This window comes from Anoplolepis gracilipes, chromosome 5 (genome assembly GCF_047496725.1).
Source record: "Anoplolepis gracilipes chromosome 5, ASM4749672v1, whole genome shotgun sequence".
NCBI lineage: Eukaryota > Metazoa > Arthropoda > Insecta > Hymenoptera > Formicidae > Anoplolepis > Anoplolepis gracilipes.
The window spans coordinates 4,347,889-4,363,725 of record NC_132974.1 but is presented as its reverse complement, the minus strand read 5'-3'; the positions used below and the strand labels follow the sequence as shown (position 1 = coordinate 4,363,725).

Here is a 15,837-nt window from a genome sequence, read left to right as displayed (position 1 = left end):
TCTGATTGGATAGCACGGCACTTATGACGTTTGCGACACTACGATGCGACTAATGTAAAATGACCTTAAGTTGCATGTACATGGCATAAGATCGTACGGACCAATAATAATATTATGTAAATCAATATGGCGACTTAATGCTCAATGGTTATTGGTAGCTTATGCATTTTGTGTGCGATAACCCTAAGGCCGGGTCTACAATAGAAATAATTCTAATCGAACGGGATCCGATAACGCACAATGCTAATTGGCCATTGAACATTAGGGCCTTCTGATTGGCTAACTGTGCTGGTTACCCTAGGCATCGATCAATATGTATGGTTGGGCTAACGGGACCCTCCCATTCTAATCTTCACGGCTGGTCCATCTTACAGCGAGTCGACCATCTATATGAATAAAACTCTATATGAATAAAACTTACTCGTGCAGATTGCACACTGTGAGCTGTGAAGAGTATCGTGTGTGTACGTGCGTGTATATCAGTATGTATGCGATTGGAGCCGTTTGGTAACGAGCGCAACTGCTCCGCCACACTCGCCGCCATTTTGTTTATTTTCGCGTGACAGAGAGAGATCCGCGAGCGACGATCACGGCGTACGAGATCGGCTCGCGCGTATTCGTTCGTGCTGTTGAAACAACGTCCAGCTCCAGAGGCTGGAGAGAAAGAAAGAAAGAAAGAAAAGGAAGCCGTTAAAGGAACAACGGGAACAGGTGAAAGTTCACGGTCGGAAATCGCGGACGAGTCGATCGAGAGAATCGGAATCAGCGCGATCGAGATCCGTGCGCGACACCCGAAACCCGAACGAGCAGCCGAGGCCGAGGTTGAGAGCTAAGAGCTAAGAGCTAAGAGCTAAGAGGAGAGCGAGAGAAAAAAAAACAACGGAGCGAGTTGTTGTCGTCAATCGCGATCATCGTCCATCGTACGATACAACGACGTACGAGTCGTCGACGGTGTATCGCGTCGTCGCCGAGGGCCGGTGAAACGGCGTAGCGAGAGGCGAGAGCGAGAACCGTTCTTCACGGATCGGCCGTACGTGCGCGGGAGGGGGGGAGGTCGGTGCGCCAGGCGCCGGAACGTGAAGCGAGACGACGGCTGCCGCCACTAACACCATTGCCATCAGTCACCAGCACCACCACCATTACCACCGCTAGCAGTGGCAGCAGCACCATCCATATCCACTACGCTATTCTACTACTACTATTATTATATACTACTACTACTACTACTGCTACTACTACCACCACCAGCACCATCATCGTTGTTACCATCATCATCACAAACGTCTCCGTCGCCGTCGTCGCTACTACCACCGCCGCGAAGGTAACCGCGATCGTAGCCGTGGCGACATTCGGGAGAACGTGAAAAGGGAGTACGTGTACCGGGTATTATTACGGGTACTCGAGTCGCGGACCTAGCGATTTAATAACACACAGGGTGGAATATATGCTGTGGGCGTCCCCCGTACGAGTGGGGGCACTTGATGGCCGCAGAAATTGGGCGAACTGCGAGCAAACATCTATCGTCGGAGTGCGGTAAAGCGACGTCGCTGTCGAGTCCCGGTAGCGACGTGAGCTTGGATAGCAGCCGGGTGACTGTAGGAACAGAGCAGCAACGGCAATCGTCGCCGCCACCACCGCCGCCGCCGCCGCCGCCGCCACCGCAGCAACAGCAACATCCGCAACAGGATCGTACATCGTCGGTTACGGTACATCAGATCAGGAAGGTACTCGGTAAAACGACGACAACGACAACTCCGCCTAGTCGGAATCGCTCGTCGTTCACAACCGCGCAACCAGCAGCGGACAATAATCAACAACAGCAGCAGGCACCGATCAACGCGGACAACGTAACCTCGACGGCGGAGGCCGTCACCGAGGTACCCGGCGCCATCAAGACGACCATCAACATCGGCTTCGCGATGAACCACGTAAACGACCAGGAGAATCTCAAGCAGCTTAGCCTCGCACCCGTTCAAGTTAACGAGGTCGAGGAGATGGACACGCAGGAGGGTGAGTGCACTTTTCGATCTCTGTCTTTCTTTAGAATCTATTTATCTATCTTTCTCTCTCTCTCTCTCTCTTTCTCTTTCGTCTCGCCTCGCTAAGAACGTAAAAGCGAGCGCTCTCGCCAAGAGAAAGAGAGTGAGAGAGAGAGAGAGAGAGAAAAAAAACACTCTCTTTGTCGCGCATTTGTCGTTACTTTTTTCAAATTTTTTTTTTTTCTGTCCCAATGGTAAGCAATGCGCCAAACTATTTTTATATATTTAGAAAGAGAAAGAGAGAGAGGGAGAGACTCGTAGCGATACTGCTTTACATGCATTCGTAAAATTATTTCAAGGCGTAATCTATAGATCCGTTCGTGCGTTGCCGTTGCCGTTGCCGCTGTTAGTATATTACACGGTGTATAAGAGACGGTGGCTTTCCATGAGTGTTAATTAGTGCGATAGGGATTAACCTTTTTCTCTATCTTCATTTCACTTATGTTCAGGGAAACGGAAGAATTTATATTACAGACTTTACGATATGTAACTATTAAAAATATTAGAATTTTTTTTCGAGAGAGGAAAAATCGCGCGCACGTCTCTTTGCAAGAGTCTCAAAAATTACATTACATTAAATACGAGTTTCTATATTGCATTTAACAATTTGTATTGCATGTTGTTTTATTTCTGCATTTTATGTTCCAACTTTTTTTTCTGTTTTATTCTATTTAAGGTGCGAGACTCACACTAGCATAAACTTTTTTTTCGCGAGATATAACAAATGTCACTTAAATAGTATACATTATATGTTATGGCAAAATAATGAATATATCTGATTACAGGTAGTATAAAAACGGCATGTATTACGTCACGGTCTCATTATCGGAAATTTTCGTGGATAAATAAATGTAATCATACTGCTGATAAAGGAAATTATTCTCTATTCATACAGCTACTGAACAAGTAGTCACTATATTTCATCTGTCATTTTCATAGTTTTACATGTATAAATTGACAATTCTGTTTTTGTGTACAATATATTTTAGTTTAGAATCAAACAAGCATATCTTGTGCGACTCGCGAAGTGTGAATATTAACCTATAATAACTTAATGATCTTCATCTGATAAAATTTGTTTTTTTTTTTTTTTTTTTTAGTTTTTCCACCAATCACACTGTGATAATTATTTATTAACAAAACGTTCCACATGAAGTATTCTATAAATTGTAATTTTCATGCTCTTATAAAAAAGATCTTGCAGAATTGCCATGCAGCTTTAGGTAAACTAATTGCTTATCAATGTTGCGCTACATTGCAGTATTTGTGTGTGTAAAAATGTATTTATATTTTCAATATATACATAAATGCTTAACGTGTGTATATATATATATATATATATATATATATTGTGAATTGATTAATTAATTAATACAATTGCATAAACATTCATTGTTTGTATAAGCTATATGAAGAAATTTAAGGTTAACTTCTGTATTAGTTTATATTGCGCAAATTCCTTTGTATGTCAGATTTATCTGTTAATTTTATTGGTTAAAAAAAAAGATATTACTCTCTTGTAGAAACTCCAAATGATGGTGGGGGGGACGGAACAGACAATCGTCCTATAAATGGTGAACCAGAATTAGCGTGTATAGTCCAAGATCAAGAGATGGAAGAAGGTATAATAATTTTTTTTTTTCATACCGGTTTGTTTAAATTACTTTGTATAAATAATTGTAGAAATAAATTTTTAAATATAATCTTAAAATATGTATATATAAAATTTTTATATTATTATAACTGATACAAGTTTTATTTTTTGTATTCTCAATATATATTTATTCTATTAATGCATTCTATATTTATTTATTATTTATTTAATTATTTATCTTTTTTTAGATGAAGCTCGGTCCGAAGCTACTTTTCGATATACTGTAGAGAATATATCCAAGATGAAAGATTCACAGTTGTCACCTCCTTGTTATGTCCGCAATTTACCATGGAAAATAATGGTAATGCCACGATCAAGTCAGACACAAGAAAGACAGCCGCAGAGGTCGCTTGGATTTTTCCTTCAATGTAACGGAGAAAGCGAATCGACATCATGGAGTTGCTATGCTGTCGCTGAGTTACGTCTTCTTTCTTGTAAAGAAGCACAAGAACCATTTAACAGAAGTAAATATAATTCTTTAAATTATTTTAACATACATCACTTTATCTTGATCTAAATTGACACTTTTTTTTGCAATAATATAATTATATTTTTATAGAAATTCAACATCTCTTCTATAGTAAAGAGAATGATTGGGGCTTTAGCCATTTCATGACATGGCAGGATGTTTTGGATCCTGATAGAGGTTTTATCAAAGATGATTCAATCACGCTTGAGGTTTGTAACATATCTTTATTAGTAAATGTCTTTTAAATATTGTGAGATTTTTCATGATTTTTTATTCTATTTTCTTTTTAATCTATTATTTCAATTATCGCTGAAATTGTATTATTTAACTCTTTTATAAAGAAATTTATTTACATGTATGATTTTTTAATATTTATTGTTTGTAATTAGTTATTTGTTATTTGTTATTTAGGTTCATGTAGTGGCTGATGCACCCCATGGAGTCAGTTGGGACAGTAAAAAACACACAGGATATGTAGGATTGAAGAACCAAGGTGCTACATGTTACATGAATTCTTTACTACAAACTCTGTATTTCACAAACCAGGTTGGTAAAATGTGAACTTGGGAAATATATTTTTTTTGTTTTCATGTATCTTTTATTAATGTATCTTTTATTCTCTTTCTAGTTGCGAAAAGCGGTGTATAAAATGCCAACAGAAAGTGACGATTCGAGTAAGAGTGTTGCACTGGCCTTGCAGAGGGTTTTTCACGAGTTACAGTTTTCTGACAAACCTGTCGGTACAAAGAAATTAACTAAAAGTTTTGGATGGGAAACGCTGGATTCTTTCATGCAACATGACGTTCAGGAATTTCTACGTGTGGTAAATACATTATGTACCTCATTGCATTGCTACTCTAAAAACTATTGTATAAACTATTGTATTGTGTTAATATGCATACACACATATAAACTATTTTTGCACATTTTTAGTTATTAGATAAGCTGGAGAGCAAAATGAAAGGAACGTGCGTGGAAGGTACAGTGCCAAAATTGTTTGAAGGAAAAATGGTCTCTTTTATCAAGTGTAAAAACATAGACTACAAATCGACGAGAGTTGAAACATTTTACGACATACAGTTAAATATAAAAGGCAAAAAGAACAGTAAGTATTGGAATTAACATGTTTTTGCATGTGATATGTGGGTGATGAGAAATGCATAGAGTTTTTTATATTTCAGTTTACGAGTCTTTTAGTGATTATGTGAGTACAGAAAGTCTCGATGGGGATAATAAATATGACGCGGGGGAGCACGGATTACAAGAAGCGGAAAAGGGTGTAATTTTTTCTTCATTTCCACCGGTTTTACATTTACATTTAATGCGTTTCCAGTATGATCCAGTTACAGATTGTTCTGTCAAATTTAACGACAGGTGAGAAATTGAAACTTATTAGAACTTATATTAATTTATCTAAGTTATATAGTATAGTACAGTATATAGTTATATAATTGTATAGTATATAATTGTTAGTATAATTGAATAGTATATAATTGTTTTAGTAATTTTTAAAATAAAGATATAAATTTCTATAAAACAAAAAAAATATATTTATCTTATAAATCTGTTTAAATATGTATAAATTTTATTTTATGTTTTCCATATAAATGTAATTATGTAAACCTTTTTTTTTTAGGTTTGAGTTTTATGAAAAGATTAGTCTTGGCAAATATCTGCAAAACAAAGAAGCAACAAGTGCAGATTACACATTACATGCAGTTCTGGTCCATAGTGGTGACAATCATGGTGGACACTATGTTGTGTTTATTAATCCTGCTGGTGATGGCAAGGTAAGTAAAATATATGTTTTTACATATATCGTGAATTAAAAATATACTATAAATTTTTTTCATTTTCTTAATATACTTTATGTATACATAATTCTGTAACTATTTACATTTTAAATTTTATATTTAAATTTTAATAATTATTTTTATATTTTTGTTAAAACAATAAATTAATCTGTTCTTCTCAGCCATATACTTTTACATCTTTGATATTTAAAAAATGTTATTTTTGTATAAAATTAAAAAAAAAATAATTTTTTAAATTTTCAAGAGCATAAACTATGCAAAATAATTATACATTATCTTCCTTGTACATTTCTTTCAACAATAATTACATGATTTAAATATTACATTAGCATATTATATAATTACATTTATCTGAAAGATTTTTTGTTCTATCTGTTCTATGGCAGTGGTGCAAGTTCGACGATGATGTTGTTTCGCGATGTACAAAGCAGGAAGCTATCGAACACAACTATGGTGGTCAAGACGAGGATATGTCTATGGCTGTGAAACATTGCACTAACGCTTATATGCTGGTTTACATAAGAAACTCAGAGCTGGAAAATGTTTTACAAGAAGTCAAGGAAGAGGATATACCTCAAGAGGTCAGAAACGTCCTTCAAAGAGAGCTTTCCCAGGAATTGAGCGACCTTGAACGTGACAAAGACGCGACTGACTCAATCAAAGACTCACACACAGAGACGACGACTCTTCGTCCATGCACTCAAAATCCTCGAAATCCAAATCTCTATATTCATGATTTTTAACCGACAAACGCGGATATAAGTGGAAATAGGCGGAAAAAGTTGTAAATTACTTGCGTTGCTTCTCGATCAAATTCTTCCTGAAATTTAATGTTGTATCGAGCTACACAGCTTGCTCATAGCATAGAATTATTAAACTCACATCAGAATAGGAATAATATACATATGAGAAAGACTCGAGGAGATTTTTTTGTCCTCGTTGCGATATATATTTTGGCTACCACACATTGATAGTTTAATTTTTAAGATTCTATATGTATCTATGTATAAATTAGAGGATTTATTTGATAAAATTCAATATTTTATTTTATATTTTTTTCGAATTTAATTATGTTATGAATTTTTTATCTTGAATTGTCTTAACAGAAATTTGCATTACTATCAGCTTTAAACTGCTATATTGATAAATGTTAATATTACATAAATCATGTTTATTTTGCAATTTTATATTTTATATTTAATGTAATACTTGATACAAAGATTAGGCATGCTTTATCAGACTTTATTTCTAATGTACTAAATTTAAATACACTAAGGATAATACATTAATGTCTGGAAAGATACAAAGGTTGATATAAAAAGATTTTGTAAACATATGTACATTACAATGACAAAATTATATAATACATGTTATATAGAGATTTGTTTTATAGGATACCTTTGACATCTTTTTTTTTTTTTGGACAGGATGAGGATATTTTCAGTGCAGGCGTTTGAGGCGTATATAAGAAAATCACATACATGTGATCTTTTATTTATTTTTATCTTAACTCAATTTTATATCGGTAACGCAAGGAATTAAAGAGAAAGATTCATAATAATGTGCGTGTTACATTCTTGTCACTCTTGTCGGAAATATTTATCCTGAATTGGGTAAACTTGAAGTCTGATTGTCAGACTAATATCGTGATGAGCCTTAGAATTGTTTTGGGAATGTTTTATTGTAACAAACATTGTATAATATTATAACAATAACAAATTTAATCATTGTACTGTAGTATATCAAAACCGTGAATGAAAAGTGAACAAACATATCGCAAGAAAAAATTGGATATGTGTGAGTAATTGTATAAGAGAATTAGAAAACAGCAAAAAGAGTTATTAGTGAGAATATAATAAGTATCGATTCGAGCTGACGAGTCTTAGCTCTTGCAATATATATACGGGAAAAAGGAAAAAAATAATCAATATAAGTAGTACTTGTTGGCAACATCAGCTTCCTTGATATGTCTTCTTTAGGCTATCTGTTATTTAACTGAATTATTTAGTGAGTGAGACAATGTGATTTATATTATTCATCTCTTCGCGGTTTTTGTGAACTAATATTTAAAGTCACACATACAGAATAACGAGTAAAATAAGAGCTTTGTATTTCAACAGAGAATCACTTAAACAACTCGTTAATTCATTAAATTTTCTTCATGTTAATAGTGATTATGATCATTGACAGATGCTATCTATATATTTATTTGTTGTTATATATTAATAACTAGAAGGGGAGAGAGAGAGAGAGAGAGAGAAAGAGAGAGAGAGAGAGAGAGAGAGAGACAGAAGAACGCTAAAGCATTATCGATAGAGTAAATACTTTATGATAGCTTTAATCGTGAGATACCTTTAAATGCTACATCACTATTTTATATATAAAAATAAAAAAAGAAGAATAACGAATAAATTGTTGGATACTAGAACATTTCACAGGCAGCAATCGCGTTAATTTTATTTATTTTTACCGCTTTCTCTTTCATCTACTTTATACGATTACGAGTAATGGAGATATTCCAAGTTACACACAAAGCATCTCCACACTACTATAGTTACACATTACATTGTTATAATTATTTGGCATGGGTGGTGGTTATATAGTGTTTTGATAGGTATGTATTATGCATGTAAATAGCTAAACTAAGGTATTTCATTGTTTTGCTAAAATTTATTTTTGATCAATAATTATATATTCTAGATATTGAAACGTTAACGCAGCATGTAACTAAAATAATACTATAGGATTCATATATCATACTTTTTTTGTACGCCGTATTTACTGTATTAATTTTTTATGTTTAATTACTAACTGTATACTTATTGTGTGATATTGTATTTATTAGCCAGCAAGAAATAACTGGGAACCATCACTCACCGCCAAATAATTTTTATTGTGTAATTGTTTGACTTGTGGTAGTCGATATAGCGGCAGATGAACAAAATTAAAATTACAGAATGAAAATGTACCGTCATTCTTTTGATGTTTCGAATACAATCTGTTCTCGAATCTCAAAAGCATGATACATTCTTTTTCTAAAAAGGAAGACAAAATTATGTAAATTAAAAAGACAGTCGAGGAAAAAATGATTCAATAAGAACGAAACGAGTACACACATGGATAATTTTAATTTTGTTGGTCTAGCTGGTGGAGAGGCTGCAAGAGGAGAAGAGGCTGGAACAGATAAGAAGAAAGGAAAGAACGGAGGCGTACTTGTACATGACCGTCAATGTCCTTCTCGAGGATAGCTTTGACGGTCACCAAGGAAATGATCTCTACGACCCAGAGCACGCTTTATATCGTGTATTTCGCGTACGTAAGCAGGCCACTGTGCACGAGTTTCTCGAACTACTGAGCGATAGTCTGGTAAGTAAGCTGTTAGTAAAGACATTTTGCGCTTTCGGTGCTTCTTCACACGCTGTTATATCGCTTAGAGGTTGATTGTGTTTATACATGTATCAGGATTTATTTACAAAATAAATCGATACTGGTGTAACATCTAATATATTTCCTGTGCTACTGTATATGAATCACAGTGGTTTATTAAATTATACTGTCATGACGGTAGGTAATAAACCAGAAAAGAGACTAGATATTGTTGAATAAGAATAAAAAAACAATAAAAAGAATATTCTTTTTCTTTGAAAATAGTGTAAATTCTTTTTAATATGAAACTTACCTGTGCGTGGTAAAATAATATTGTAAAATTATATATTATGAAAAGAACATTTATTTTCAATTTAGAAAATCAAAAAAGTTATACAGAGAAAAATAAATCAAGTATTTAATATCATTAAATTTATTCTGCAGAAATATCCAATAGAACAGATTCGTATTTGGCCATTCAGCCAACGTTCGAATCAAACCTGCAGACCTACGTTAATCGAGCCGGATGCTGATCTTCAAAAGCCTATCATCGATTGCGCCGAAAATCACAATCCATGGAATGTATTCGTCGAACTCGTTCCTCCTGATTCTGACATGACGGCATTACCGCCTTTCGACAAGGACACTGATGTTTTACTTTTTTTTAAACTTTATGATCCCAAAAATAAGAAAATCCATTACTGTGGTCATCATTATATGCCTGTTGTAGCCAAAGTCCGTAAGTTGAATATCGTTGTACTAAATATCATAGATATATCATGGATATTCTCTTTTAACATATATGTTATGTACTTTTATACAATTAGAATATTTTAATGAAATTCTGATAATAAATTTTGTAGAGGAGCTTATACCAATTTTAAACGAACGCGCGGGATTCCCACCAGACACAGAACTTGCTTTATATGAAGAAATTAAACCAAATCTAGTTGAGAAAATAGACAATCTAACAGAACCCCTGGAAAAAGTTTTGGAGGAATTAATGGATGGTGACATTATTGTATTTCAAAAGGAAGGAGATAATGAGATGTATGAACTTCCAACATGTCGAGAATATTTTAAGTAAGTAATGGTACATTTTAATATTTATATTTCTTATAGCTCTGGTATGAGAATTTTTTTGTATTCTTAAATCTATTACAACACTTGCTAATCTAACGATTTGCATTTTCAGAGATCTATTCTATAGGGTAGAAGTAACGTTTTGTGATAAAACGATTCCCAACGATCAAGGTTTTACGATGGAACTTTCGCTAAGAATGACATACGATCAAATGGCGAAGGCTGTAGCACAACGAGTCGGCACAGATCCGTATCTTTTACAATTCTTCAAATGTCAAAAGTAAGAATTTATATTTACTACTTGTAACTTAATATTGATTACACGTCAAAATATTTAGATTACTTTAAGATACTTTTTGAATGAACGAAAAAAATCTTATCCTTGAATTTTTTTCTAGTTATAAAGATTCTCCTGGCCATCCTTTAAAGTGTACATTCGAAGGCACGCTCAAAGAACTGGTTTCGTACTGCAAGTCGAAAGTAAAGAAATTATTTTATCAACAGCTCAGTATTAGAGTGAACGAGCTAGAAAACAAGAAACAGTTTAAGTGCATATGGGTCGGCCCGTCACTTAAGGAGGAGAAGGAGATTATACTTTATCCGAATAAAAATGGTACCGTTGCCACTCTGCTCGAGGAGGCTAAGAAGCAAGTAGAATTATCGGAAAACGGATCGGGAAAACTAAGGATATTAGAAATAAATTGCAACAAGCTTTTACCCGGTCCTGGAGACGATGTACCTCTAGATAACTTAAACTCGTCAGGCACCAAGCTGTATAGGATAGAAGAAATTCCGAATGACGAATTACATCTAGCGGAAGGCGAAATGCTGGTTCCTGTTGCGCATTTTCACAAAGATGTTTTCTCAACGTTCGGTATACCATTTTTCTTCAAAATCAAGAACGTAAGTGATCTTTCGAATTTAAATTTGTGTATATATATATATATATATTTATATTCATATAACACGATACATTTTAATAATCATAACATTGTATTTTATAGGGTGAACCTTTTCCAAAAATGAAGGACAGGTTGCTAAAGAAATTAGGAGTTCAGGAAAAAGAATTCGAAAAGGTAGGCATCCTTAGCTAATTTTTTTTGATCTCTTATGAGAATTCATAAAAAAACTTTGAAGTTTAAGTTCGCGGTGGTGTCGATGGGCAAGCCACAGTTCATTATCGACTCGCCGGACTATTGTATCAAAGTCGATGATTTCCTTCCTAGATTTTCCGGTCAGAGTGAGTATAAAACGTGTTTCTATCTTTCTATTTTCTAACGCATGTTAGTAAAGTGAGCGTCGAATAATCGCATAGTCTCACTATATTTAGTATTATATTTACATATTATATTGCAATACAATGCTGATGAAGAATAAATTTTGTAGTTTATCCACTTTTAAACGCAGGCACATCGCCACACAGGCCTTGGCTTGGCCTGGAACATGTCAACAAAGCGCCAAAGCGCTCTCGCATCAACTACCTCGAAAAGGCCATTAAGATTTACAATTAAATTTCCACCACACGAAGAAGAAATTAAATTAGGCAGCCACTCATAATAATTTATATACGACTCTGTATAGTAAGAGAGCGACGTCTGATATACTAAAGGTTGGAAAATGCGTTTATGTATTTGTTTCTTCAGCCAGTTTAAACTATGCAATTTTAATATTGTAAAAACAATATTAAAAGGTAAATCCATGCTTTGGATTATGGATTATAAGAGACTGTCATGAAATGTGCAGTGCTATTTTATGCATCATGGAAGAACGATAAAATAGTTCCTCGATTCGAATTTGTAAAAGTTTTATTAGTCCGATGCTTACTTTGGCGTCACTCAGTACGGATTTTCGCCTAGACTTCGAGAACGTTTGATTATAAAATGCACATACATTGTATCTAATATTATTGTGTCTCTGATAATTCTCTCTAATAAACTATTTCTTTCTTTTTTTTAATTTTATTAGGAAAACGTGACTTTTGTGTGAGAAATATACCGGTTTTTATCCTATCACGTAAAATTTGTAATCGTTACATCCCAAGAGGTACCGTATTATGTTCTGCATGATGTAACATCTAACACTCGTAACATTATTAGCATCAAGAAAGATTGCCTACACACTCCTCTTTTATTGTCTATATTCAGAATGTTCGAAATATGGAGCTTACTATTAATATTGCCCTAGAAAAAGAGTGCGATGTCACATTTTTAATTTACCCAAAGATTTCGTGGCACAAGTATACCGTCACATAAAAATTCTAACATTTAAGATAAATCTATTCAATTGATTCAAAATATAATTCTTCTCCTTCTCTTGTATTTTTTTTTTGTGTTCTTGAATAAAAAAAATCTAAAGAATTGTTTTATCTCATGTCGCGTTATAAGAAGAGTTTAAGAGGCTAGAAAGTGCGTAAGCGAAATTTCTAAGTTGCTTTTCCTAGAAATTTTTTTTCCATTCAAGTGTATTTTTTGCGTGCTTTATCTTGTATATTTTTTACAAAACTATAATGCTGGTACGTAACTCTATAATGCTGGTATGCAAATGTAAAAGAATATATAGATATCTAAAGTAAGAAATCGACAAAACGAGCGATGCTTAATCTAGAGATGAAGAAATTCTGGATGAGATGCAAACGCTAGTTTAAGCAAATTGCACATAATAATGGAATATTCGAAAAATTTTCTTTTTTTTTACAGCAATATGAACTGAACAACCACTTCGCTTTTGAGAAGCAATGTATAGGAAATAACGATTTAATCATCAAGAAATCATCCTAGTATTCTTTAATTTGATCATAAATTTGCAATTTTTATTTTTTCTTTTTATATTTAATTTATAAAATATGATAAAAAAAATAGATCTCGCGATGAGTTACTTTCAGCAAAGTAACCTTCGTGTTGCGCAAGAGCTACTATTTGCGTATCCTTTTTCATTTATTATTTTTTTATTTCTTACTGTGATCAATTCAATTTAACCAACGTGTATTTAAACACCACATCGCCGCCTCTTGAATATTTGAAATAGCATAATTGTAAATGTAAAAGAAGGGGGATACTGAGCTTTCTACGTGTGCATTATTTAATAAATTTCTTTTTATGTTAAGAAGCTGTTTATTACTCATAAGTTTTTAATGAGTTAGATCTATAAACTTAGAGATGTAATTTTAAGCTACATTATTTTAAACTTTTAAAGGATTGCAGACCACTTGAAAGTCATAACAACATCGTAATGTGTTCAAAGTGCAAAAGCGAAATTTGCACTTTGCGAAATGACAAAATGGTACACCAACACACATATACACACACACACATATATAAATAAATTACTAAAGTGTTTCAACATATTTACGCGGCAAATCGGAAAATTTGTATGTATGTGTGTGTGTTTTATCTGATCGATTAATAATAATATTAAACGACAAATTATGTGACGTGCAATAGTTTTTAATGAAGACTGGACGCATAAGTTAAACCATCATAATATTTTGTAAAAAAAAAGAAAGAAATTAAATGTGGCTGTACAGACTGTACTGTTTGGTGGCATATATGAAAAATCTTAATCGTAATATAATGCATCTAAAAAACTATTTCAAATTACACTATAGGGACAAACTTGTTTTGCTTTCTACTTCTGTATTTTTATTTGAATTTGTTTATAATAATTTAATAACATGCTTATTAAGGTGTCAAGGCGAATACGAGAGAAGGAGAGAAAGAAAGAGAGAGTGCGGCATTTTTTTACAATAAATCAATTGTTATAAAAGCATCATTATAGATTGTTAAGAAGATATTTTATTCAAGCAAGTCGAGTATCTTCTGTATGCCTAAAAGTTGATGTTTCAATATCAGCATGACTGCTTATGTTTATGATTGCATTTTTTTCCTTATATAGGGTTTTTTTAGACGAGCAAAAAAATTGATCATTTTACAAAAGATTTCTGCCGAATCACAGATGGAAACGCTCGTTACTGATAGATCTCTTATAATAAAAGCAGTGATCTTTTATACAGTCTACAAGAGGAAGAAAAAAATGAAACGGATTCTCTCCCATCCGAGTTTGTTGCAATTATATAACATTATAAGTAGATAAAGAAAATAATTATGGAAAGAATCGCATTTTGTTATATATATATATATATAATTTCATTAAGTTCCTCAGAAATTAATGATACTAATGGCAATCTCTCTCTTGAAATCGAAGGTGATACACAAGACAGTGATTAATAAAAAAGTAAATTTATATCTTTTTTGCAAGGAAAAACAGATTATTTTTTAATAAATTTTATTTGACGAGATCGTGTTTAAATTATTAATTGTACTATTGACGTCATCTACGGCCAACAATTGTAATAAACGACACGCCGAGGAAGAAAGCAAATCGAGAATAGCAAATCCGGCATATGATTGTTTGTAGTAGATTATATACCAGATACTTTTGCGTTTTTGTAGAGCTGACTTCATAAAAGAAACTGCTCACACAATTGCGATTGTATAAATTTATATTTGATAGTTCATTTCTCTAAGTAAGCGAGACAAATGCGAGATGCAGGTATGCGTAAAGAAAAAAAAACGATAATAAAAGCAATACAAATGGACGCGTCATTATTTTCAATATTACGTTTTATGTATATTACGAAGCTACTTCTCTTCCTTCATTTGTATTATTTATTAGATATTGACAATACGTAATATCGGGCTAACATATAAGAATAAAACGTGTGATAATGTGAAATGGTGAAAGAACAACGAAGTTGAGCTTACAGGGTATCGGTCGATTAAGAACAGAGACACTGGCTACGTATAGAAGAATTCGACTATATACTCCTAATTTGTGTGCTAAATAAAATCGAATATATCTAACTTTTATGTTAAGCGAAAAATTATATTTTAGAATGTTTGCAGTTGCGCAAAGAGGCACTACATGTGCAAGCGTATCATTAACTCAACTTTCTCTAACATTAGATTGAGAGTTCTATCATCGGATTAACTCGTTTTCGCTGGAGTATCGCATTTTGCTATTTTATAATTCATGATAAAAAGGGCACATTAACAAATTGAATGTTTCACCATGTGGGTGTATTAATGATATCTCATCTCTGTGCACTTTTAATTCTTAAATTTATAAAGATTTATAGCATTCCAAGGACCTCACATGTATTATTTTCAAAGGAAATACGTCAAATTGTAACCAATAATCTCAAGTCTTTTGATCAAAAAATAATAGCTAGAATATTGCCAGAGTTTTGGCTATCATTTATTGATCAGTTTGTCTCGTATAACTCTAGAATATAACTTTGTCTGAGTTCTTGCTAAGAAACATAAAACCAGTTATTATCATTTACTGATCCGTTTGACCTGATTGGTTTCTGACTATTTTTGTTCAGAAAATGCTTCTTTGAACAATATCAGTTAA

General features: G+C 33.4%; 1 protein-coding gene across 7 annotated transcripts; it reads left to right on the top strand.

The window, feature by feature from the left end:
• The first annotated feature begins 424 nt into the window (after positions 1-424).
• Positions 425-15,019, top strand: Usp7 (Ubiquitin-specific protease 7). 7 transcript variants are annotated; one of them, XR_012046748.1, is made up of 19 exons: positions 425-2,010; positions 3,563-3,661; positions 3,882-4,157; positions 4,253-4,371; positions 4,574-4,708; positions 4,791-4,985; positions 5,096-5,267; positions 5,344-5,536; positions 5,799-5,952; positions 6,363-6,557; positions 9,121-9,342; positions 9,787-10,081; positions 10,206-10,425; positions 10,538-10,705; positions 10,824-11,328; positions 11,430-11,501; positions 11,563-11,665; positions 11,812-12,034; positions 13,122-15,019. XR_012046748.1 is itself a non-coding variant. In XM_072893562.1 (19 exons), exons 2-19 carry the CDS (start codon positions 3,190-3,192, stop codon positions 11,934-11,936), a joined length of 3,321 nt encoding a protein of 1,106 aa, XP_072749663.1. In that variant the 5' UTR covers positions 1,870-2,010; positions 3,140-3,189; the 3' UTR covers positions 11,937-12,395. The 7 variants fall into 7 exon arrangements, 6 of the variants coding, with proteins under 6 accessions (XP_072749660.1, XP_072749659.1, XP_072749662.1 ...); XM_072893562.1 differs by lacking the exon at positions 13,122-15,019 and adding an exon at positions 3,140-3,262 and having other exon boundaries at positions 1,870-2,010; positions 11,812-12,395; XM_072893563.1 differs by lacking the exons at positions 425-2,010; positions 13,122-15,019 and adding exons at positions 2,825-2,890; positions 3,140-3,262 and having other exon boundaries at positions 11,812-12,395.
• The last annotated feature ends 818 nt before the right edge of the window (positions 15,020-15,837 follow it).

Coding starts and splice junctions, on each gene's coding strand:
- Usp7 (XM_072893558.1), top strand. CDS start 1,482: ATGGCCGCAGAAATTGGGCGAACTGCGAGCAAACATCTATCGTCGGAG. Junction 4,372..4,573: donor ATGATTCAATCACGCTTGAG/GTTTGTAACATA, acceptor TTTGTTATTTAG/GTTCATGTAGTGGCTGATGC. Junction 11,502..11,562: donor AGGAAAAAGAATTCGAAAAG/GTAGGCATCCTT, acceptor AAAACTTTGAAG/TTTAAGTTCGCGGTGGTGTC.